This window comes from Equus asinus, chromosome 22, assembly GCF_041296235.1.
Source record: "Equus asinus isolate D_3611 breed Donkey chromosome 22, EquAss-T2T_v2, whole genome shotgun sequence".
NCBI lineage: Eukaryota > Metazoa > Chordata > Mammalia > Perissodactyla > Equidae > Equus > Equus asinus.
In genome coordinates this window covers 27278034-27302187 of record NC_091811.1, presented here as the reverse complement: position 1 = coordinate 27302187, position 24154 = coordinate 27278034, and the positions used below count along the sequence as shown (strand labels likewise).

Below are 24154 nucleotides of genomic sequence, written 5' to 3'. Positions count from 1 at the left end.
TTTCATGTTCAAAACTTTTCATCTGCAGTTGTAGGAAGATCTAAAAGTGTCTATATTAACTGGAAGAAACATCTTTATATTTGAAAAAAATTGGACATTAGGAAAGCTAAGGGGTGTGTGTGTGTGTGAATATTAGTACTGTCATGGTCTTGATGTTTGATCTTGTTTAATTTTTTTGTTTTACAGTAAGGGTGCTGAGGCCCAGAGTTAGTGTCTCGCCCAAATTTAGTGCCTTGCTTAGTGACAGAGCCAAAGCTAGAATCAAAAATCTTGTTCCTACTTAGAGTTCTTTCTTATCATCAGAGCATTCTGCTTTAGAAAAAATAGGGCAACTGTGAATTTACAAATAAGCAAGTTACTTGATTAGAACGTAACTAATACAAAATATCACCTCTACACATTTTATATTTTATTTTGGTTTTGCAGCATTTTACAAAAGGAAAATAAAGGTTTATTCTTGCTTTTTAAATAGTTTAGTGCAGTAACCTTCTACCTAACTTTCTTATTTTTTCTAACAGCTTGTATCTACAATTCTGAGTATCATATTTGTGTGTTCTGTAGATGTGTGAAAGTCGTTCAAGTTTAATGGCAATCAGTATGATTGAGTCGTGTTTTGAATGTCCTCTAACATTCTCCATAGTTTGGATATTGTAAAAGGAGATATTCCTCGTAGTGTCTGTTATTTTCATAATGTAGTCTAACTCATATAATACAGTATCTATGACAGTATTTGCAATTCTATTTTGTTCCCAGTACATTAAAAGATGAAATTTATAAGCCAGTTTTTATCTTTTTGCCAAACAGTGGGTCCCAGATTAATAAAACCCTTACACTAAATAACTTTTTTTCTTATAACATTAATAATGCTGTTAACCTTTGGGATTCTGAAAATTTATATTAGGTTAAATTGTTCTCGCATATCATTTAAGCTTTCTGGTGGCTTTTTCATTTAATGTGAATAATGAGTGTTTTCAGTTACACCGCACAATGGTGACTTGTCAAGTACTGTATTTTATGAGAGAGAGACTAGTTTTAGAGATGGCCACAAGACGCTGATATGTGAACTTCAGCCCATTAGTGAGTAAATAATGGCTTTTTAACTTCTTTTTCAGAACAAAGGAAGAATTATGCACGGGACAGTGTCAGCAGTGTGTCAGATACATCCCAATACCGTGTTGAAGTAAGATGCTTTGATGTCTGCTAAAATTTCGAATGAACCTAGAAGGACGTAAAAATTAGTAGTAAAATCATAATTGTGTTTTATTTCATTCCTATGGTGTAAATTGTGTTGACCTTTTTCTTTTAGATTTTTGTAAAACTGGGGTGTTAAAGTATCTTGTTAGTCTGGGGTCTGTTTTCATAGAGAAGAAATTAAAATGACTACTCATTTATTATTGTCAGTCTTATTTTGCTTAAAAACAGGACAAAGGCTTCTATTTTGTATTATGGAATCTTCTTGAAAGTAAGCCTTTGACAATTTCAGTATGTGGTTTAGTTTTATCTAAAGTCATTACTAGTTCTGTTTAAACAATGATTTCTTTTTTAGCTTTTTTCCTCCATTATGTTTTAAGATATATCTGCTCTTAACTGGCATCTATTTAGGTGAACTTTGCTTATAATAGCAAATATTTAAATAAGGGAATAATTTTTAAATTGCTCTTATTTTCAGTTTTCTACCTATCTCAAACATACTTAATTAAATTTAAAGTTTTGTTTCAGTAAGTGGATTCAGTAGAGTGAAAAGTTTGACAGTGCTTACAGACTAATTGCTGTTGCTACTCTGAATTATCAATGTCTTTAATTTTCAAGCGGCCTTGTAGATTGCCTGCTATTGTTCAGCACTTAATCAAAATGGAATAAAATTTGGGGGGGTTGATTTTAAGCGAATGATACTTAAAACTGTTTAGAATTTGTTTTTATGTCATGTTTATGTAGTTCAACATGGCTCAGTGTTAAACAGATTTAGATATTTTATGACTCAAGGCATCATTTCCTCTATTCTACAAAATCCTGCTTGACTTTATCATTTCAGTAAAAGAACCATAAAGTTCTAGAGTATTTTGTGTTTTCTCACCTCTCTGCTAGCTGACTTCAATTGGGTAAACGTTGCTTTCTTTTAGAAAACATCTACTAAGGGGTTATGTCTATTATAAACATTTTTCCTTTTTGCCACTCATAAGCACTTGACCACCTTTGTTCTGGACCGGAAAGATGCTATGATAACTGTTGATGATGGAATAAGGAAGCTGAAACTGCTTGATGCCAAGGGCAAAGTATGGACTCAAGACATGATTCTTCAAGTGGATGACAGAGCTGTGAGCCTGATTGATTTAGAATCAAAGGCAAGTTTGTAAAATTTATGCTATTTTATTTTCACGAAAGTTCCATAAATATTTATGTTTACAGTTAGGGTGAAAGTTTGACAAAATATTTCCGTCAATGATTTTAAAGCAAAAATATAATGCTGTGTATACGTTGTGTATGCAAAGTCAGTTTCTTAAACTAGAGACACAGGGATACTTTAACCACAAGTTTTGAGATGGAAGAAGTGAGGAAAAAATACATAATGCTAAAATAAGGCCCAGTGGAACATTATTCTTTATGACATATTAATTACATGGTAGGCCAAACCATATCCCAGAGTAGATTAGTAAATTGGGATGGGGGGGTGGGTGTGTGTGTGCGCGTGTGTGTATTGACTTTTCCACACCTTTCTTTCACACGACTACTGGCAGGTAAGATGCTGGAGCTCTTAAAAGAGGCCTTTTCTGATCCCCATCATCTAATAAGCATTTGAGTTGCTAAGATAAAGAAAACCACTGTTATAATCACATAGGAGGATTCTGATAGGAGTCAGGGTAAACTGTGCCCTTTGTTTCATCTCATCCATTATATACTGTGGGAGAATAGCAGCCGAGTGCTTCTCTGATCCTCATGGTTTCAAGTAATTATAGAGAAGGGGTGTTATTTAATTTACTTTTGCAAATAAAGAAAATTCATTATCTCTCTGGTGTGGCTTAGAAATTACATTCTATTTTAATGGAAACTGCATTTCCTGTTTCACCTTTGCTGGGTCCCAGGGGATTGGGACTTAGGATAAATTTATGGGGTGATACATCTGTATGTGTGCTGTCTGTAATAAAAGTTGTTTTTTGTGTACCAGTTATCAAAGATATTGTATTTTGTTTACTTAAAGAAAATCATAGTTTCTCCTATCAATTACATCATGACACTACTCACTGTGTAAGGCCATCAGTGTGAGGATAAGCACCTTAAATATGTCTCATTCAGTACAGAATTCTCATTGTGAACAGAAAATTCATTTGTTTGAGAAGTAATTATCTAACCTGTCAGTATTTTATTCGCATGACTCTATAGGTCAGAGAGTATTCACTTTTATGCTATGAAATATTTTTTTTTTGAGAAAGATTCGCCCTGAACTAACTGCTGCCAATCCTCCTCTTTTTGCTGAGGAAGACTGGCCCTGAGCTAACATCGTGCCCATCTTCCTCTACTTTATACGTGGGATGCCTACCACAGCATGGCTTTTGCCAAGCGGTGCCATGTCCGCACCCGGGATCCAAACCAGCGAACCCCGGGCCGCCGAGAAGCGGAACGTGCGAACTTAACCGCTGCGCCACCAGGCCGGCCCCTATGCTGTGAAATATTTTAATCATTTTAAGAATGTATTTGTTAGTGAGATCCTTCTGACTGTGCTGTTTGACATTTTTGACTGGAGTCTCTTTCTGTCTCTCACTCTGTGTGTGTGTGTGTGTCTGTGTGTCTGTGTGTAATGTGTATATTGTATGTATTTGCTCATATATATATAGTGAATTTTTTTTATCTGAAACATTCATTGAAATAAAAAAGGTACAAATGATATATTATTCCGGCCTAACATTTGTGATCACTGAAGGCAGAAACTAAGAATATGACTATTCAATTTTCAAACAAGAAAAATTCTGACACTACATAGCCAGAGGCAAAAGAACACCATTGAGATGGTGGATAATTTTAGAAAGAGGCCTCAGTTTACTTCTTTTGCTCTTAAAGGCATCATCTCTACTCCATAATCTGAGGAAATCAGTAATGCTAAGTTCAGTATTTCTTCTATTTAAGAACATGACTTCATTCCTCTGCTAAATATTTCCAATTTTGTTGCTCTTTTTCCCACCCACCACCTAGCCCAGCCTTGTTTCTCCCCTGCCACCTTGTACCCACTCATCCTCCATAGCTACAGGGTTTACTAGTATTCATTGTCAATGTCATTTGTACACTTCAGACATTAGTTTTACTATGCCTAGAGCTCTTTGTGGAGTAGGTTTTATATATACAATAAAAAATAAATCAAGTTATATTTTTACTTTATTTATAGAATGAACTGGAGAATTTTCCTTTAAACACAATCCAGCACTGCCAAGCTGTGATGCATTCCTGTAACTATGACTCAGTTCTTGCCCTGGTGTGCAAAGAGCCAACTCAGAACAAGCCAGATCTTCATCTTTTCCAGTGTGATGAGGTCAAGGTAAAAGAATGATGAATTTTCTTTCCCTCTAAGCAGATGTTCTGGCATCTTTTGGATTATCTACTTCAATCATATGACTAGAAGATTTTTACTTTCTTAGGATTTTGTAAGGAAAACAAATACCTTAGTATCTTCCAGAGGGGATCCAAGTCAGGTAAATAAAGAGGAGATAAATAGAGTGGTATAAGAATCAGATGTATTCTGTTTATTTTAAAAAAGGGTATAGATAATATATTAAATTCTTCACTGAGTGACTTGGACTTATAATTAAAAATTGATTCTTTAGAAATCGTGCTTCATGGACAATAAATAACCATGCTATCCTGTTTTATTTGCATTAATCACATAGCATGGATTATTGCAATGAAGCCCCTAGACATTTTTCATGATATCAATTTAAAGTTCACCGTTTAATTGTGTGACTTGAATACTTGCTCAAGACTTGTAATCCCCAAGTGATAATGCGAAAATATTTGACCATAGTTGCCAGTAACAACGTGCTATATCCTGAAGATTTGTATTTCACCGTACACTGTAATTTTTAAATGATTATAATTTGTGGTGCTTTGTTGGACATTAGAAGTTATCTTCAACCTTAAATATGTTTATTTCCTGATTTGATTTCTCTAAAAGGGAAATCACTTTGAGTTGAGTTGATTGTTACTTTACTCAAGCAGTGACATATCACTGTGATTGTGTATTATAAAATTTATAGGTAATTTTTATCATGTAAAGAAATATTAGGAGATTAGTATAAAGTGTCAGTTGATCTTTTCTATATTTCTCTGACATTGAAATATGATAGATAAGTTAAGGTTGACTATACAGAGTGTATCTTATGATTTTCTTCTTATTTCAATTTATGTCATAGATGACTTTCGAAAAATCTTACTTGAAAAGAACTGTGACATTTAGGTAATCCATATATTTGAAGTTCGTCAGATTTTGTTGTAGTGCCTTTTGAAAGTCATATAGTGTATTATGAATTTTGCAAGGTTAGATTTGTTAAATCAGTAAGTATTAGAGTGAATATTTTGCTCTGAAAATATTGTGAAATTTAATTCAGACATTTTAAAAACAGGTCACTAAGCTAAAAGACGTTTTAAATCTGGTGTTTCCCTCAGTGCTCTAAAAGCTCCCCTGGAAACTAAGAGTTACTGTGCTGAGTAAAGTTTCTGGATTTTAGTTTTGAGAATAAAGGGCTTGCTTTATTTCATAGGGGATGGTAATTTTGATGCGTCTGAAACGGATTTACTGAATACTGTTTTGTCCTAATTAAAAGCTCAAGTATCATTCTGCAGCTATATAAGCATTTACGCACTGGCGCCATATTCCACATGAGGCTTTTTTTCTTTGCCCCATTGAAAATATAATGAAATATGATGTGGTTTCTTTTATATGAGTCATTTTGCAACATCACTTGGGAGTTTTAGTTTCTTTATTATGGGACCTTACACAATGCTCCTGCCCACCTCTGTAGTAAAACTTTTTTTGGAAATATGATAACCCCCCTATAGGAGGTTCAGGGTTCCTAGGCATCTTGAGTTTTAGTATCCCGCATAACAGAAAGCCTTTGACATGATGTTTGTACTGTCTTCTTAATACCAGGATGTTCTTATGGAAGTAACACTGGACTGGGTTGCAGTAACACTCTCAGTGAACTAGCAGTGTGACCTTGGGCCAGCCATAATATGAGTATTCCTCAGTTTCATTAATTGTAAAACAAAGAGATGAGACTAGATAATCTTTAAGTCTCCTTTCAGCTCTAAAATGTTATATGATTATCTGTACTTAGGGTAAAAGAGTATGCATATATATATTTGATAAAAACATACATAATTACAGAGCACAAACAGGTACAAATATAGAAGATGAATACATCCCAGCAAGAATCTAATATACAGTAATTGTCACTGGCCGTAAATATACTTCATAACCAAAAGGATAAAATTAGCTGCTAATCTCATGTTGGTTCCCAAGAAAATGGAATCAAATGTTCTTGTTGGAAACGTATTCGAAAGTTAATCATTTGGAGAAAGTTAATTTTTACCTACAATGACAAAATAAAGTGGTTATCAGAAAGAGTCCAACCTTTTGGGATTCCTCCCATGATTATAGTGGATTTGTCCTAAACTGAGTGATGAGTTTCAGTAGTTTAGCAGATGCCCAGTGGATCTGGGGGATGAGACAGAAGGAAGTGTGCATGCACGTGCTTCTGATTCCTGCATTTCTTCTCAGGCAGAGAGATTTACCCAGTGATGTTTTCAGCATATACTTATACTTCCAGCATATGCAAATCCTTTTTCTTGTTGCCTTTATGCAAGGACAGCATTTTTTAAATTAAAAGAATCTGGATTAAATAATCTTTAAAAATTCTGTCAGTTTTTAAATCTCATTATAAATTTCACCATTAAAAAATTGTGAGTCATGTCTTGAAACCAGATTAAAAAAAAAACCTTTTGCATCAAGACTCTTATTAGTTCAGACAGGGAACATAAAATCTTTTTTCTGTTTTAACCTACACATCAGGGCAAAAAAATCTATAACCTCCCAGATAACTTGTCTTTCATTGCAGGCAAACTTGATTAGTGAGGATATTGAAAGTGCAATCAGTGACAGTAAAGGAGGGAAGCAGAAGAGGCGGCCTGATGCCCTGAGGTAAAAACAGTAAAAGAAATTAAGGAGTAGAGTTGATATATTATTGTCATTTTTCCTCTAAAAAAATTTTCAATGAAAGTATATTGTTATATTTTATAAGTATATTATTATATTTATTTATCATGTATATATTTTATTACAACCTGTAATCTCAACTTGTTTGCTCTCCCAAGTTGGTCAGTACATGTGTGCACCTTTTCTCCCCATGTTTCTGATCTTTCTCAGATATGGTTTCTCCCACTCGTGATGTCATAGAGAGGCGTGAAAGATGAGTGGCATTTTAAGGGAAGGTGGCCTAGGGGATGCAAACAGATATGAGGAATATAGTTGGTTCCTAGGCTTTCCAAATCACAGGAGACCCAGAAAAAAATTAAACCTAGTTTTCAGCTGAATTTAAATTTTTCTGTATTTTTGTATTTCACATATATTCATAAATATACATAATATGGAATGGTTAGGAAATTCTTATTTTTCTATTCCTTGATATAGTTCTTCTTGAGGTTGAACAACTAATATCATAAATTTAGAGAATTTATGTGTTACAGAAATAGAGATTAACTAGACTTCCGGTGATCATTTTACGGTATATACAAGTATTGAATCATTACGTTGTACACCTGAAACTAATATAATGTTATATGTCAATTATACCTCACTAAAAGAGGAGAACTAATACCAAAAATTAAGAGCACTGATGTGTTATAGAAATAAGGATAGTAAAACTTCAATTTGTTTTCCTTTTTAAGGATGATTTCCAAAGCAGACCCTGGTATACCACCTCCACCAAGAGCCCCTGCCCCAGTGCCCCCTGGGACTGTGACCCAGGTGGATGTTAGAAGTCGGGTGGCAGCTTGGTCTGCATGGGCAGCTGACCATGGGGACTGTGAGTATTTCTAGGAATTGATACTTATTGAACATTTACTTTGGGTTGTGACATAGTTCTTGCTTTCAAATTCTGATGCTGATTTCTGAGCTGAAGATTGAGGTCAGTTTTAAAAAAATTAAATCTTATATACAGGAAAGTTAAGGCTTGGACACAGTAAGATTATTGTCTATGAGAGTTCAAACCAATAATTAGATAAATATGGTGTTAGGATTAGTTTTTTTTTTAATACAATCAAAGGGAAAGTTTGACTCCACTAACAATTAAAAGGATGGTAATAGAATATATACCAAACGAGAGTCAGTTTTATTTTTTCAAGACTATACTTCAAATTCTTTCCATTATTATTATCTTACCACTGTCCTCTTTTGTACAAATCAGTTGTGGTTACATGGACAGGATGTCAGGATAGTGGTTGGGCAGTGGAGAAGAGGTGAAAGACACTCTCCATCTGGCTAAACATATCCAGTGGGCCCTATATATATATCATTTTACCTTGACATTATTTTTTAAAAACAAATTAGTCATGGCATAGAACTTAGTGTAACTTTTTATAGTCAGAATGTTTTACTAAATCTGAAATTTTTATGACTGGAAAATGTCTTAAAATATGTTTTGTTCAATCTCTTCATTTTAAGGGTGAACAAATTGTGATCCAGTGAGTTTGAATTTGATGAAGGCTAGAGCCTCACCCTCTTGTCTCCTAGTTAAGGGAGGCTTCTTAAATCTCTTGTCTTTTATCTGATAAAGCATTATTCATATAGGCTACGTAGCAGTGTAGCTAATCAGTAGAACTTGATTGCTACAATGAGTGGTATTGGACTGTACTTTGAGTCTGGTGAGTCAAAAGTTGGCCTCCGGAGCAAGACCAGGATCTACCTTTGTGACGTTGGGCAATTGTCTCTCTGTGCTTCAGCCTCACTTGTAAAATGGGGGTAATAATTCAACAGTTGCTATGCATCTGAAAACAAACAATGTCTATAACAGTACTTAGTACAGTATAGGGAGCATAATTGGTGGTGGTTCTCATTTTTGCCAAATTGAGTTCCTTTTATTTTCTGAATTGCTTTCCATTTTTGTTTAGATTTTTTGTGTCCTTAAAGGTATTTTCAGGGGTTTACATGTAAGCCTAGCTACCAAAAAGATGAAAGAAAGAAATCCTTGAAGCATCCATTTTTCAAAAATAAAGTAACAGAATCATTATTTACTTTAACTTTATAATAGCTTCTGTTTTCAGGAATTATGTAAATTTCTATTGATCCATTTTGTCTGTAAAATTTTATTTGAATATTAATTAGGAGTTTGTAGTGTTTTCTACTTTTTGTGTATATATATATATATATTTTTTTTTTTTTTTTTTTTTTGCTTACTGCTGTTGTTTTGGTGGAGGAGACGTGGTCAAAATGGTCTTCCTTGAAGTTGAGGACGGATAAGACTTCTTAAGTTTACGGTCATTCTGAGTAAACTTGTAAAGACATCTGTAAAACATAATGTAATTTACAACAAAGAGAAAATTTGTCCCCAGGAGTTTATGAGATCTCATTAGATTTTGTCTAAAATATTCTGTGCAATCTCGTCTATTTAAATTCCAGTGAAATAACAGAACTTCTAAGTTACTACTAGGCCAAACAGAACACAAAACTTACCATGTTAAATTCTGTCGGGATCCAGCTTGTTAGATGGAAAGCTCCCCCCAAAAGAGTATCTTTCTGGTCCCTTGAAGGATCTGGCTGACTCAGGCTGAACAGCTCCTTTAAATCCTTGAGGTCGCTGTACCTCTGACTTCCAAAAGTGATCGGTGTGTAGAGTAATGGCAGTGGCAGTGGGGTTCCTAGTAGTGCCACAGACCATGAAAAAGTCTGAGAAATACGCATCCCTCCTCCCCTTGCTCTGAAAATGATATTTTGGGACACATCTGGACTTCTTGATAGCTATATTTGAAGTTCAACTTACTACTTTCTGTAGTGCACTGTAGCCAGGGTAGCAGCTGACCATGTGTAAGATAGCAGCCAACTGGCAAGATTTCATACATGTAATTTTAATTATGTTAAAGTACTTAACAGCCACTAATTACATTTCATAAGACTCAGTGATTTCTTCTTTTCTTTTTTTTCCCCCCTTTTTTGGGCAAATATTCCGTTTATGGATAAAGTTAGGCCTTGAGGAGGCATATCATTAGAGTTTTCAATATTTTTCGCAGTTCTCTGTATTGAGCATCAGGAGTTGTGATGTTGTATTATGAGTTGTATTTCCATTAGTGATGGTACACTTCTCCTGTTCCATCCGTATGTGTTTTCTTTCATTTCATCTACTGTGAAATCTTTGTACAACTATCTGTGTTCAGCGGTGATGTTAACTGACTTCTACCAGGAATGAGTTCATAATAATCACCTCATGATTAACATCATGCGCTAGCCAACTGAGTTAACTTAACGTCTTGAGTGCTCTTAAGACATTTATTCTCTAATTTGCAAATTCCTGTAGGTATTTCTACTTTTAAAGCATATGGCTTCAAATTAATGAGCCCAGCATTATGGGTTTTAGGCTTAATTACAGCTAGAATTTTAAGAAGCACTTTACTGTCAGAACCCCCAAAGCTTTATAGTAATCACGATGTTAGGAGGTATAAAAATTAAGAACTTTGTTGCATTAAAACTTAGTTGGCCACTTTTTAAGGAGTAGGTGCTTAAATGTGGGTTTGTATTTCTTTCTTGTGTAGGAATTAAAGGGTGCTAAGTTAGGGTTGGTTCTACAGGCAGCTAATGTAGGGAAGAGGGGGAATTAGAGTAAATGGACACCAACAGGTGGGAAGGCCAGTTCTTCAGCTCTGCCCAAGTGCTTCTGTTAGTGGTGGCAAAGACGTGTCATAGATGATGAGCACAGTTTTGATTACATATCCAGTGGAGGTGCTCCCTTTGTAAATAGCACTCTTTTCTAGCCAATTTTCATAATAACCTATATTGGTATCACTTAAGCAACAGGCTGAATGACTTCTGATTGTCCTTTCTTTAGTTGAGAAACCAAGGCAGTATCATGAGCATGAAGAAATACCTGAGATTATGATAGCCCGAATTGACAGAGATGTGGTAAGTACAATGCTGGTCTTTAGATCTTTGGGGCTTTTTTTTAAAAAGGAAAAAAATATTCACAGGGAAAATGAAGTTGACTTAGATAATAAAGATGTTTTGTGGAAACTAGGTTTTCTCTTTCCAGTGGTGGTTATACCCTTTGGATTTTTTTTTTGTAATTATTTTTACCTTTATGCCAATATTTAATTAGTGGACTTGGGCTGTGATAGAAAAAGTATATTAACTAGTTTGCAAACGAATTTAAACTGAAGTATCAGACGTGAGGGGTTTTTCTTTTCTCGTAGTTTGTAATTTATAATTGAAATATCTTTTTAATATGTCTTCCTGGAATTTATTAAAAAATATTTCATAATGCCTAAAAGATAAAAGTTAAATGGCATTTTAAAGCATAAATATATACGTTTTAATACTTTGTAAAGGATAAGGCTATATTTATTTTTATTTCTCCATAGTAATTTACTTGCAGAGTGACAGGGCCCTGTGATGTAATCGTAAAATATGATGTCATTGTCATTACTTTTTATGCTCTACAAATGTTCTCAGCTTATTCAGAAACAAATTCTTGAGGGAATTTGAAGTTCGAAATTTAATTTTTATATCACACCATTACTTAATCTAATTAAAAGTTTATTTAATCCTGGTTTCTAGTCTTTAATTAGAAGAATGTCGTGTTTCACACATAATAGAAAAAGTCAACCAAGGCTCTGGTATATAAGATAATCAAAATTGATCCTATGATTCCTGAAAGCATAGTGCATCATTAATTCTATTTTACCATGTAGAAATTCTCATTAATGCCTAGTATTGTAGATTATCTATGTGTTTGTTATGTTATCACAACATTCTGTAATCCCTCAATTCCATGAAATAATATTGTCAGTGCTTTATTGGGACATTTATTAGAAAAACAAAAATGCTCTAATAAAATGTCTCTTTGAATTTTTCCCCCTAACTTCGTGTGGGAGAGCACTATGAGGAAATTAGACTAATTGAAACTAAAAGATAATCTGAATACATATTATGAATGCTTTCTTCATGGAATTGAAAATAGAGCAAAATTAAGTTAAAGAAAAATGTAAATGTCAGATTTAGCCACAGGTATATTTAGTTCAATTCTTTTTCTTGGAATTAGTGATAAACTTGAAATTTGTATGTGGGAGTGTTTCTTATGCTTTTTTCCCCAACATTCTGATTTTCCTTTACTGGCTAACAGTGTACAGCCAATGCAAAAATAGGCTTGTTTTATTTTATATTTATTCTGTAATTTCTAATTCCAGAAAATCTTAAACCACATTTTGGATGACATTGAATTTTTTATCATGAAACTCCAAAAAGCAGCAGAAGCATTTTCTGAGCTTGCTAAAAGGAAGAAAAGTAAGAAAGGTAAAAAGAAAGGACCAGGAGGTAAGTTGGATTTTCTTGATCTTCTCAAGACTGTTCAGAACTCCAGGGCTCGGCAGAGTTTCTGCCCTTGTGAACTGCTCAGTAAAACTCCATTGACAGGGGACCGAGGTCCCCTTTCTAGTGCTGGGTTAGCACCAGAGATTTAGGTGGAGACTAAGATGGTCCCAGGGACAAGTCCATTCTTGTTCCAAGTTGGCTACAGTAAAGAAAGACTCTAGGATACTTTACCTAAATCACAGAGACTCTGTGATCCAGCTAGTGACCATCTGTACTTATCATTCATGATTGTTAACGTCTCTTAAAGTCAAAGTGGTGTTCTTCTCAGATTTTGATTTATTTTATTGTAAATGTAGAATCTCATTATTTTGTTCAATAAAAATTGACTTTTCTCATTAAAATAGTTAAAAATGTCAGGGGATTTGAATTTTTTTACCACAGAACTCCAAACACTACATTCAGGTCATCTACAAGCAACTTTTAAGTATGTAGTTGAGCTATTTAAAATGGCCTCAGAATGTATACAATTATAATTATGAACAAAGTGACATAGATTGAAATATATAAAAGAATAGTAAATAAATATTCCTTCCCTTACACGTGACTTCCAAATCTTTCTTTGGCTCATGTCTACATCAGAAGCGTGTGACCTGTAAACTTGTCTTCTAAAAGTGTATATCTGGATAGACCTCACGTCCATTTATTCTGAAATTAAGTATTGTTGCTTCCTGATGTCTCAAACCACTTATTCTTCCTATATTCTTTATGAAAGGTACACTGTCCTGTTGGTCACCCAGATTCAAAACCACAGATTCTTCTATGACTCCATTCACTAGCTTATAGGCAACATTGGTTTATTTTTTCAATCTCTTATATCCAGTTTTTTCCCTTTATATTTTCGTAACCAGCGTCTGCTTCAAGCTCTCATCATTTTTCCCCCAGCGCTCTAAGCAGTCTTCAAGCCTCCAATCTTCTATTCCTCGAGGACAGTAGTCTTAAAACTCTAAACCAGTCACTTCATTTTCCTGCTGAAAAGCATGTTATTTCTATGTTCTATTGTTTAAGTCCACTCCTCACCCTGGCAGTCAAGCTCATCCACAATCTAACCTTAATCTACTTTTCCATTCTCGTGTTTCTCTGCTTTTATGTTTGTTGTTTCATATATATGCAGTTTCCTTTTTCCATGTTTTTGTTTATGCTGCTTTTATCCAGCTATGATGTTTTTCTGACCAAATTGCCCTGGAACAGACTTTTCGAATCCCTTCTTAAAAGCTCATTTCCCCATGAAAGATCTTTTAGGTGTACCTTCCCTCATCTCCCAACCAGATGCAGTCTCTTATAGCGCCTGTCTGATTCATGTCTGCTATTAGATTTTAAGGCCCTCAGGAGCAGGGCTTGTAACTTACACATTTTTCTGGTCTTCAGGATGATAAGCACAGTGGCTGGCACGTAGAAGGGCTACAATATAAATTTATGGAGTTGAGTGAGTAATCAGTGGTGCCTAAGGGTAGAGGAATCCATTTCCAGTGTTGGATCATCTTAATTTGTTACAGTCAGACATGAAATGGTAGCATGGTCATCAAACTTCACAGACATAAATGTGGGTTTTAACTTTTTCGTTTAATAGATTTTCTTGGAACTCTGCTCTCATCTGCCCCTCCTCCCATTTATTTCTTTAGAGGGTGTTTTAACACTGCGGGCAAAACCCCCACCTCCTGATGAATTTGTTGACTGTTTACAAAAGTTTAAACATGGATTTAACCTTCTGGTAAGAGACATTTATTTATATATAATTAAAAGAAACAAATGAAAGAGAGAAAAGTCTAGCTAGGATGTTCCTGATTAAATTGAGAGATGGAATTGTCCTTGTAGAGGTTTTGTATGAATGTTTTGATTTGCCTTTAATTAGGACAACAGATTGTAAAACCTGTATGTCTAAGAAACTTGATCAAAAAAGAATGATTCCTAATTTTTTCTTCACCTAAATTCTCCTACTCTGACTCACCCAGGCTGATTAATATACTAAAAATAAAACTAGTAGTAAAGAACTCTTCCTCTGGGTCTGTGTTGGACCTTTTTGAAGGTCTCTCTTTCGCTCAATAACATCATGATAATGTGTTTGTCTATCTTATTAATGTTACAGGCCAAATTGAAGCCTCATATCCAGAATCCCAGTGCTTCAGATTTGGTTCACTTTTTATTTACTCCATTAAATATGGTAAGATTGTATTAACTTAAGAAAGTAATTCTCAGTATGTTTTTTCATCCCCAAGTGTCTGTCTGGATTATCTAGAGAGTTTTTCCTCATCACTGTGCGTGGATACTATTTCTCTTGCCGTGTTTGTAAACATTGAGGATGTGAAATTTGAGAATTTAAAAGAACTTATGACGTCATCTAGGTCAAAGACCTTATTTTATAGCTGAGGAAACTGACGTCTCTGACAGAGGGAGGGAAATGAAAAGAAATAAAGATTTGTTTGCTACTAAGTGTATAATGTAAATGGCTTGAGTAATATAGAAATTTTTCTCCTTCTCACAAAATGAGCTAGGCAGGAGGAGTCCAGTTCTTGATGGATGGCTTTGCTCCATGAAGTTATTCAGAAATCCAGATTCTTTTCATTGGGGTATTCTTCCATCTCCTGAGCGTTCACTCATCTGTTTATTTATTCAACAGAAATTAATTGAGAGCCTGCTGTGTACTTGGCATTATTAGTGGCTCATCAGGAACAAAATAGACATAAATTCTTACCCTCTCAGGACTTATAGTGTGGAGGGGCAGCCAATAACCTAAATAATTGCATAAATAATACAGTTTGCTGAAAATAAATATGGAAAAATACAGCAGAGAAGGAGAACAGGGAGTATTCCAGGTGTGTGCATGTGTGTGTGTGTGTGTGTGTTGTGGAATAATAGACTTTGTGAATAGGATTGGTTAAGGGAACGACTCAGTGAGACAGTGTCTTTTGAGCAAAGGCAGTGAGGAATGAGTCATGTAGATTTCTTAAGAGAATTCCAGACAGAGAACAGCTAATGTAAATGCTCTGAGATGGTAACATGCCAATCACATTCTTGGAATAAATAGCTATTGTGATTTGAACAGAATGAGGGAGGAGGTCTCATTACAAGGAGGTGAGGTCAGCAAAGTAATAGGAGGACATATCTTGTTCGTCCTTAGAGGTGATTGTGAAACTTTTTATACTTTTGGAGGGTTTTCAGGAGAAAAGGATTGCTCTGACAGCAGTGTTTAGAGTTTAGGTGAAGAGGGACTGAAGTGACTGTTAAAATAATCCATATGGGAGATTATAGTGTTTGGACCAGGTACCATTGGAGATGTTGAGAAGAAGTCTTATTCTGGTTATCAGAATTGGACTGTGCTATGCAAGAGCCTATGTAGATTGGATTTGCTTTGCAAGAGCCAAGGATATCTCCAGAGGTTTTGGTTAAGAGTGGAAGGATGGACTAATTATAACTGAGATAGGGAAGACTTGTGTGTAAAATGGGTTTTGGGAAGAAGGTAAGGAATTCAGTTTTAGGCATGTCAAAATTGAGTTATATCCAAATGGAAAAACTTGAATTGATAGTTGAATATGGGAATTTAGAGTTCAATGGAGAAAACAGGCCTAGAGGTATAAATTTGAGGATCATCTGCATACAGAAGGCATTTAAAACCATGAAATTGGATGATGTCACCAAGGGAGTGATTATAAATAGAGGACCAAGGACTGGTTGAGCCCTGGGCAGTTCAGTGTTAGGAGAATGGAAAGAACCAGAAAAGAAGTTTGAGAAGAAGCAGTAAGACAGGAGAAGAAAAACAAGAATGTGTGGTATTCTGGAAGCCAAATGAAGAAATTGTTCCCAAGAGGAAGACTTGAGCAACTGTGTCAGATATCTCTATGGTGATTTACCTCCATGTCCTTATTTACCTATTTACCTATTTACAAAGGTAAATACATGATTTCCCTCCATGTCCTTAATAGCCATACAAAGGCAAAAAAGACAGCTTGTCTTTAAGGAGTGATTCTGAACTTAAACAGATAATTTCTGCCATTATCTAATTCGCCTGAACTTCCTTATGTAGCCACACCTAACACCAAAGGAATATAGTCTCCATCTAAGTGGCTATGTATTCATCTAAAAAGTAGAGGCTTCTCTTCCTAGAAGGAAGAAGAGGAGAATGAACACCAGGGAACACTTAGCAGCCTTTGGCATGCCCACTCTGTGCCAAGGATAGTGACATGCACATAATACAGCTTTTCTCCCAGAAAACTCCCTTCTCATACATGTGTATATTTGCATAAGGTATAACTTTCAAAGCTATCAAAATAGTGTTTTGGGAACAGTTCTCTTTGTGAAGAAGTTTATCCAGCAAAAGGTTATACCACTCTGTCATAGGCCAGGATCGAATATACACATCATCATTTTCTAGATTTCCAGTATCCAGGTATGATCTTTCCTTATATATTCAATGAAAGAGGTACAATAGTATACTTCCTTTCCAATTTATATTTCTTGTATTTGCAAATAGTATAATAATGTTTTTTTCCAAGCTGACGTTACGTACAACTATCTTGCCCTACAGCACAGCTGGGAGAATTAGCTGGAATGATATCTAAGAGTACACAAAGGAAAGGGCTGAGGTTTGGGAAAGGAGTGTCAACAAAAAGCAGATGAAACAACGGTTGGCCTTGCGCGCAGATCCCAAAGAGACTGGGCTACAAATCACCCTTTTCTAGAGTTCCACAAATTTGAAGTGTCGTTCCCCTTTTTGTGGGGAGGACGAGTGACAGAAGAGTGGAAAGAAGGCAGAATCTTTTAAATACGTCCAGGAGGAAAGAGTTTCCCGTTTTATAGGATAAGGCAGGAATGTGTGGAGTGGTTATGAATGGTTCACGCTGTCAAAAGAGCAAACGATTACTTTACAGAATGATAATAACAATAATGATCATTGTTAGTAATGTGTAATTGCTCTATATGTCATTTCTGTGATTATTTTGTTTTAAAAGTAAGAATGGTAACTATCTGAAACAGATAAATTTCACTAATTTCGATTTAGAGCATCTGAAGACTATGGTCATTGAGTTCTTTAATGTTTATCAAAAATAGAACAAATTCAGCATTTCTCATAGGTTTTATTTGAATATCAGAAAAAATGAAAAAAGAGAATCCAAGTAACAGAAAGGGATGAATCTCATCCTTCTTTTCCCAAGGGTAACTAGACGAGACCTGAAGTAGAATATGAGATGAATATCGCTTTATAAACATAGGGAAGCTAGTAACATTATCAGCATGAATTCAGAACTGGGCAATAAGAGATTACAAGATGAAAGTCCAGGACTCCATCAATAATTTATGAATGCTTCGTGTGTTGTTGCTATATACAGAACAGACTTCTACTCGTCTAGTTATTGTTGAATAATTCTTGCTTTATAAGCTCTTTTAAAATTAGATCAAGGCCTTTCCTATGCAAAGAAATTGATACCAGCTAATTAACAAAATTTATATTCTTTATTCTTTAACACATTTAATACTATCTTAGTTTGAGTATTAGAAAGTATCGTTTATAAAGCAGTTTTTACCACCTCCTCTCTTTTCACACTCTTTCACAGATCATAAGTAGATATCTAGTCATTACACAGAGCAGAACTAAAAAATAATGCAACTGGTTTTCCATAACATACAAAAATTAGTCTTTGTGATCAGGCTATGTATCTGAAAACATTGCTTTTCTCAAAAATAACTTCTTGTTAATGGTCTCCCCAATTATAATACTTCCGTTGTTCCATTTAAGTTCTGCCTAAGAGCCTGAGACATTTTACTTGGACAAGAGAGAGATGGGAGGGAACATTTATTTAGGGCCTGCTACTGGCCAGAGAAAACTTAGTGGCTTTAAACCTTGTGAGTCCCTGCCTCTACCCTTAGCATCTACACACAAGCATACCCATAGCATACATGCGTGCACATCTGCCTACTCACATTGTTGAGAGGGAACTATGGCCCATAGCCTTTTATTTACCTTTCTTTTGATTCATTCCTCTTCCCTCTGTTAAACCAAAGATTTTAATATTCCTGTACTCCTTTACTCCGTTACTTTACCTCTTAGTCATCTCTGCATATTTTCTGGAAGTGCTTATTGGGCTTAGAAGTGAAAAATTACTGTGCCAGTCAGAGCAGGTTTTGTTCTCAAATGAGAGTAAGCCTACCTCCCGTATCCTTCACCTTTTTTTCGTTTATTCTCATTCATTCCCCTAACACTGTACTCTGCAATTGAAAGTCAGAGAAGTCTTGGTCTAAGTCCTCTAGGGAGGGAAAACTGAAAAATGAGCTGTAAGTTACAATGTAATGTGTTAATAACCTGCACAAATTGTTTGAGAACACCAAGGTGCGTCAGAGTTATGCTGTGAGGTGGTTAAGAAAGGCTTTCCAGAAGAGGTGGTGCTTGAGTAGAGTTCTGAATGATGAAGGAAGGGCCTTCTGGGGAACTGGGAAACAGCAGGTGCAAATACGCAGGGGCGTACAACAGCAAAGCATGCTCAGAACACGTGGATGTCTGGACGGACTCTTGGTCTGGAGCCATTTACAAAAATTCCTTTCTTCTTGTACCATATCTCTGGGAAGGTGAGATTTTCATAAAGGGGTTCTGGTGTCTGTTCTAGGAGATAACTGCCATCCTTTAGCCAGGAAATAGCCCCTGAGAGGTAAATTTGGAGCAGTTTTCAGACATCCACTTATCATCATTTTGTTTATCAGAGAGTTGCACCTGTTTGTTTCTGCTAGTCATTACATTATCCATTTTAAATCAGGACAACTTCCTAGAATTAAATTCTGGGGGAAAATATCATAGATTCAGAGTACCAGTTCTCATTCTTCTCTCATCTTTCTCTCTGGATCCTTTTATTTTTGTATGTCTAAATCGGCATGCCTCTAGACTGTTAACTTGAGCCTTGTTTCTCTCTATAGTATTCATTCCTAGAACCATCTTTTTCAAGTTTGGCATAACAGAGTAGAGATACACGTATTAAAAAAAAAAAAGCAGAGTTAAACTACCTGACTTAGAATTCTCTGGATAGCCAATAGTATTTTCCAGGGAAAGTACAGTCATATGAGGCCAATAGACAGATGCTGTGAAACTTGCTAAACTATTAACTTTTCATTTTAGATGATTAGGTACCATTGGGCTGGATGAGTGGATCTGGCAAGCTGTTTTTCATTCAGTAGTGTGTTGTACAACATCAAATTTTAATTTGAGTATATAAAAATAGTGTCTGTTTTTGGCATGGGTTTTCATCTACATGTTTTGAAAATATTCAAATAATCGTCTTCTTGCTAAAAAATGATTTATTGTCATTTTAGGTGGTGCAGGCAACAGGAGGCCCTGAACTAGCCAGTTCAATCCTCAGCCCCCTATTGACTAAGGATACAGTTGATTTCTTAAATAATGCTGTCAATCACGATGAAAGGCAGCTGTGGATGTCATTGGGCGATGCTTGGATGAAAGTCAGGTAAACAAATATGAGTTTAGCATTTAATACTTATAATACTTTTAAGTATTGTTCTTTGTTTTTTACATGGATCTAACAAGATATTTATTTAACCTTCTATGTATGAAGGTCCAGGTGTTATAGATGAAAAAGGCTAAACCCTTAAAAAGCTAGAAAGAAGTCTAGTGGAGAAAATAGATGTGTATACAGTAAGAGGCATGATAAGTACCAGAAGTGACTTATAAACAAATGCTGTTGCTTGGCAAGGTGTAACAGTCAGGAAGAGCATTTAGAGAGGAGAGTAGTTGGCTTTCAAAGAAGAATTGGCATTTAAAATCAGCAGATAATAGTACTAGTAGGTATACATACATATACATGTAAGTACATATAGTGTTTGCTGGGCACTCCTCCATGCATTTTACGTAGGAAGTAGATGAGGAAACTGAGGCACAGACAAGTTAAGTAATTTTACGAAAGCCACACAACTCATAAGTGGCAGAGCTGGGATTTGAACCCAAGCAATCTGGTTCTTGAGTCATTGTTCATAATTATTTTGCTAAGTTGCCTTTTAGCAGGATGAGTAGGATTTCCACCAATACGTAGCAGGCAAAGGGCCTTCCCAGGAGAGAGAGAAGCCTGAGTGAAGGCATAGTGCAGGAAGTCAAGAGAATGGAGTATGAATATGAGTTTAGCTGGAATATAGCCTTTGGGTGGTGGATGATGTAGAGAGTGGGGAGAGGAGGAATGGCATTATATGAGACATACAGACATGGGCAGGGCTGAGTTAGGGAGGCTCCCAGAGCCCTGCTAAGGAGTCGAAGCATGGTTCTGTAGGCTGTGGAGAACCAAGAACTTTATAAAGAGGAGTGTGACATAATCTCCTGTTTTAGAAAGATCAGTCTGGTAGCTGAGTCTAGCAAGGACAAGGACACAAGTAGCTAGAGGCAAGGAGACCCCTTAGTAATGCTATAGTAGAGGTTCCTTATTAATCAGCATTCTCTAGGATTAGAACAAGGGTGGTGAGAATAGAGAGGAGGATGATTTGAGAATTGCATCTTGTCAATAAAGTGATTGTGGAAGACTGTTAAGCTTTGCCAAACTAGGCAAGTTATAAAAATATTTCTCATTTCCTGGTATGTCAATAAGTTATTTTTGCCTTCTTCATTTATCCAAATCTTTTTATTTCTCTCAATACTCAGAGCAGGTCATTCAATATGGCCACTTAGAAGCTTGTCTTCCTATGCTTTTGAATGGGCTAGCCTAAAAGGAATGGACCAATTCTTTTTTTTTTTTTTTCTTCTCCTCCTTTTCTTCTATTGAAACACATAGAAATCATTCCTGCTTATGTTTTGGACTTTGGCAGCTTCTTGTGTTGGAATATGGTTTACACATTAAATGGTTTACCAAGCAGAAAATTCTTTAAAAGCTCTGCAGTTGTTGCCTTTTTATTGAAAATATTATTTAGTAGGCTGTCCTGGTGGTGCAGTGGTTAGGTTCATTGTGCTCCACTTCAGCGGCCCAGGTTCACGGGTTCAGATTTTGGGCATGGACCTACACCGCTCAGCAAGCCATGCTCTGGAGGCATCCCACATACAAAATGGAGGAAGCTGGGCACAGATGTTAGCTCAGGGCCAATCTTCCTCAAGCAAATAGGGGAGGATTGGCAACAGGTGTTTTTTTAGCTCAGGGTCAGTCTTCCCCACCCCCCAAAAATATATGTATATTATTTAAATTTATTTGTATATTAATATATTATATTAACATATAATATATTGGTTAAATAGATTTCTTAACTATATTAGATTTATGTAGGTTGTGATTTTTTGATAAGCCTAGGTGGGATCTTTTAATATTTTCCCATGAAACATTAAATTTTCAGATCTCATGGTACAAAAGTAGCTCAGGGCTTTTAAATTTCTTTGTTTTGGGTCCTACCTCAAAACCAGAAAATTAATGACCATGTACTTTTTATAACTATATCAGAAGGAAATATCTTGTTAGCTCTTGACATGAGAAAATGGTCATTTCAGATCCTGATTGTTAAGAGTATTAGGAAATGAATCAGTGTATTTAAAAACTCATAAAATAGAAAGAATCATGAAGGTATGCAATAATCTGAGTAAAATGGCTCATTTCATCATAGTAGCGGTGTAGCCTGAAGAATGAAATCATGTGTGAAGGATAAGACAACATATTATAGCAGAAATGAAGCTGTAATTTCTGTCCTCGTCATTTTTGTGGTTCATGAGTGGTTAGGAGCTTGTAGAAATGTCTCATTAGACTTATAAGAGTCATTAAATAATGAATGGGTGATGATTATGATTTACAGGTTAGTTCTAATTTGATTTTACTGATTAAAATCTAGCTGATACATTTAATTTATAAAATTGGTAATCTCTTTCATTTTAGGGGACTTCATAACTTAAAAAATCATAAACCTTAAGAACATTCTCTGCTCTTTCTCTTTTGAAAGATGTATCTAATATCAGGAGATTTCATAATGATGAGAGAGGAGGGAAGAGAAAGATGAGAATCTGTAATTACTTCAGATCTAGGGAAGTTTATATTCTCAATACTTGTTACACTTCTAGCTTCACATGTCCTTCCCAAATTTTCAAAAACCTGTATCCATGTTAAGCAGCTGAGTTAATGGAGAATTGAGGCAATGTAGTGAAAACAGATCCTGAAGCAGAATTCAATCTTTCTTTCATTTTATTGGTATTAAATACTAGTATAAGTGTGTGTACTTTTTGAGCAGAGGGAGGATAGATTAGGTATCCGTTGTTTTTGACTGTTGTTATTTGTTTTAGGGCTTTTTCGTGGCTAGGCTCACTGAAGAGAATTTTGAGCACGGATACGTTTCTTAATTTTATGTCTTAATGTCCTTCTACAGAGCAGAGTGGCCAAAAGAGCAGTTCATTCCACCATATATTCCCCGGTTCCGCAATGGTTGGGAGCCCCCACTGCTGAGCTTCATGGGAGCACCGTTGGAACAGGATCTTTATTCGCTGTCTGAGTCTGTGTCAAGTGTAGAACATCAGCGCAAACACGAAGCAAAACGATCTTCCTCAGAGGTAAAGTTTTTAAATGTCACCTTTTGTGGAAAGTGCAATAGTCCATGCATTCTCCCATAAGTCTGATTGTGAGTTCTCATTTTATTGATCTGAAGGTTGTTCTAGAATCAGTGACTAAATGTCCTGCTGCCCTTAGTTACCTCTCTCCCCTCTTGGTCCTTGTTGTGACAGTTGCTCTGTTCCCTGTGAAGCCCGGCCCCAGCCCATAACATCCCTTGCAGCCCGCGGCCCTCCCTCCACCGCGCCTGCTGGTGTTCCCCAAGCCCTGGGGTGATCCTGTCTTTTTGTGTTGGGTACTTTCTCTCCTGGTCAGGAAACTGCCCTACCATTGCTTGGCTTATTCTTTCTGTTTTCCTCTCCCATCATCAACACCTCAAGATAGTTCACTGATCTGAGTTCCTTGCAGCCTGTCCCAACCACCTCTTTGCCAAATGCCCCATTTCTTTCTTTTATTTTTTTGCCTAGTTCTAAATCTCTAAAGTCCTATCAGCTTGGCTGAGGAAGCCAAAGTTTCGCCTGGACTCTGGTCTGCAGGCTCACATGATTGTGTATAACACGATTACATCTTGAGGAGATCACCAAATGTATTGTCTTTGAAGTATTTAGTAAGCTTTTGAGTATAACCTATTTCGGGAGCAAATTGAGGGATTGAAATTGGGTATGTTGTCTCTTCATATGCCTTAAGAATGATTTTTCTGTGACTGTTCTTGTTCTGTCATAAAAGGAAAACGTTCTTTAAAGCTGAACCAAACCGAATAGGATGATCAGGACCCGAGGAATTAGATGAATGAGGTCTAGTTTGAAGAAGAAACAGTAAATGATGACTAGATCCTTCTTGAAGTCTTGTTCATTTCCTTTATGTAATTCTTTGATTAATTTTCTCAGACTACTGTGGGTGTTTATAACGTGGCAAACATGATGTGAAGGAATAATTAGAAAACCAGACTAAATCCTCACATTTAAGGAAAAACATTTATATAAATTAAATTTCTTAAAATCATTCCCTTGGATATTAATTGTAATATTATAGAAGATTGGTTAAACAG

At 35.8% G+C, this 24154-nt stretch overlaps 1 protein-coding gene across 19 annotated transcripts in view; it reads left to right on the top strand.

The window, feature by feature from the left end:
* EPS8 (EGFR pathway substrate 8, signaling adaptor) overlaps positions 1-24154 on the top strand; it is a 171334-nt gene that overhangs the window by 118144 nt on the left and 29036 nt on the right. For all 19 annotated transcript variants that reach the window (XM_044775173.2, XM_070495099.1, XM_044775176.2 and 16 more), the window contains 11 exons: positions 1113-1180; positions 2181-2342; positions 4376-4525; positions 7101-7183; positions 7930-8066; positions 11079-11152; positions 12433-12559; positions 14236-14324; positions 14700-14774; positions 19907-20055; positions 22928-23108. In XM_044775173.2, the coding sequence (XP_044631108.1) occupies positions 1113-1180; positions 2181-2342; positions 4376-4525; positions 7101-7183; positions 7930-8066; positions 11079-11152; positions 12433-12559; positions 14236-14324; positions 14700-14774; positions 19907-20055; positions 22928-23108 (1295 nt within the window). The remainder of the gene's footprint in view (positions 1-1112; positions 1181-2180; positions 2343-4375; positions 4526-7100; positions 7184-7929; positions 8067-11078; positions 11153-12432; positions 12560-14235; positions 14325-14699; positions 14775-19906; positions 20056-22927; positions 23109-24154) is intronic.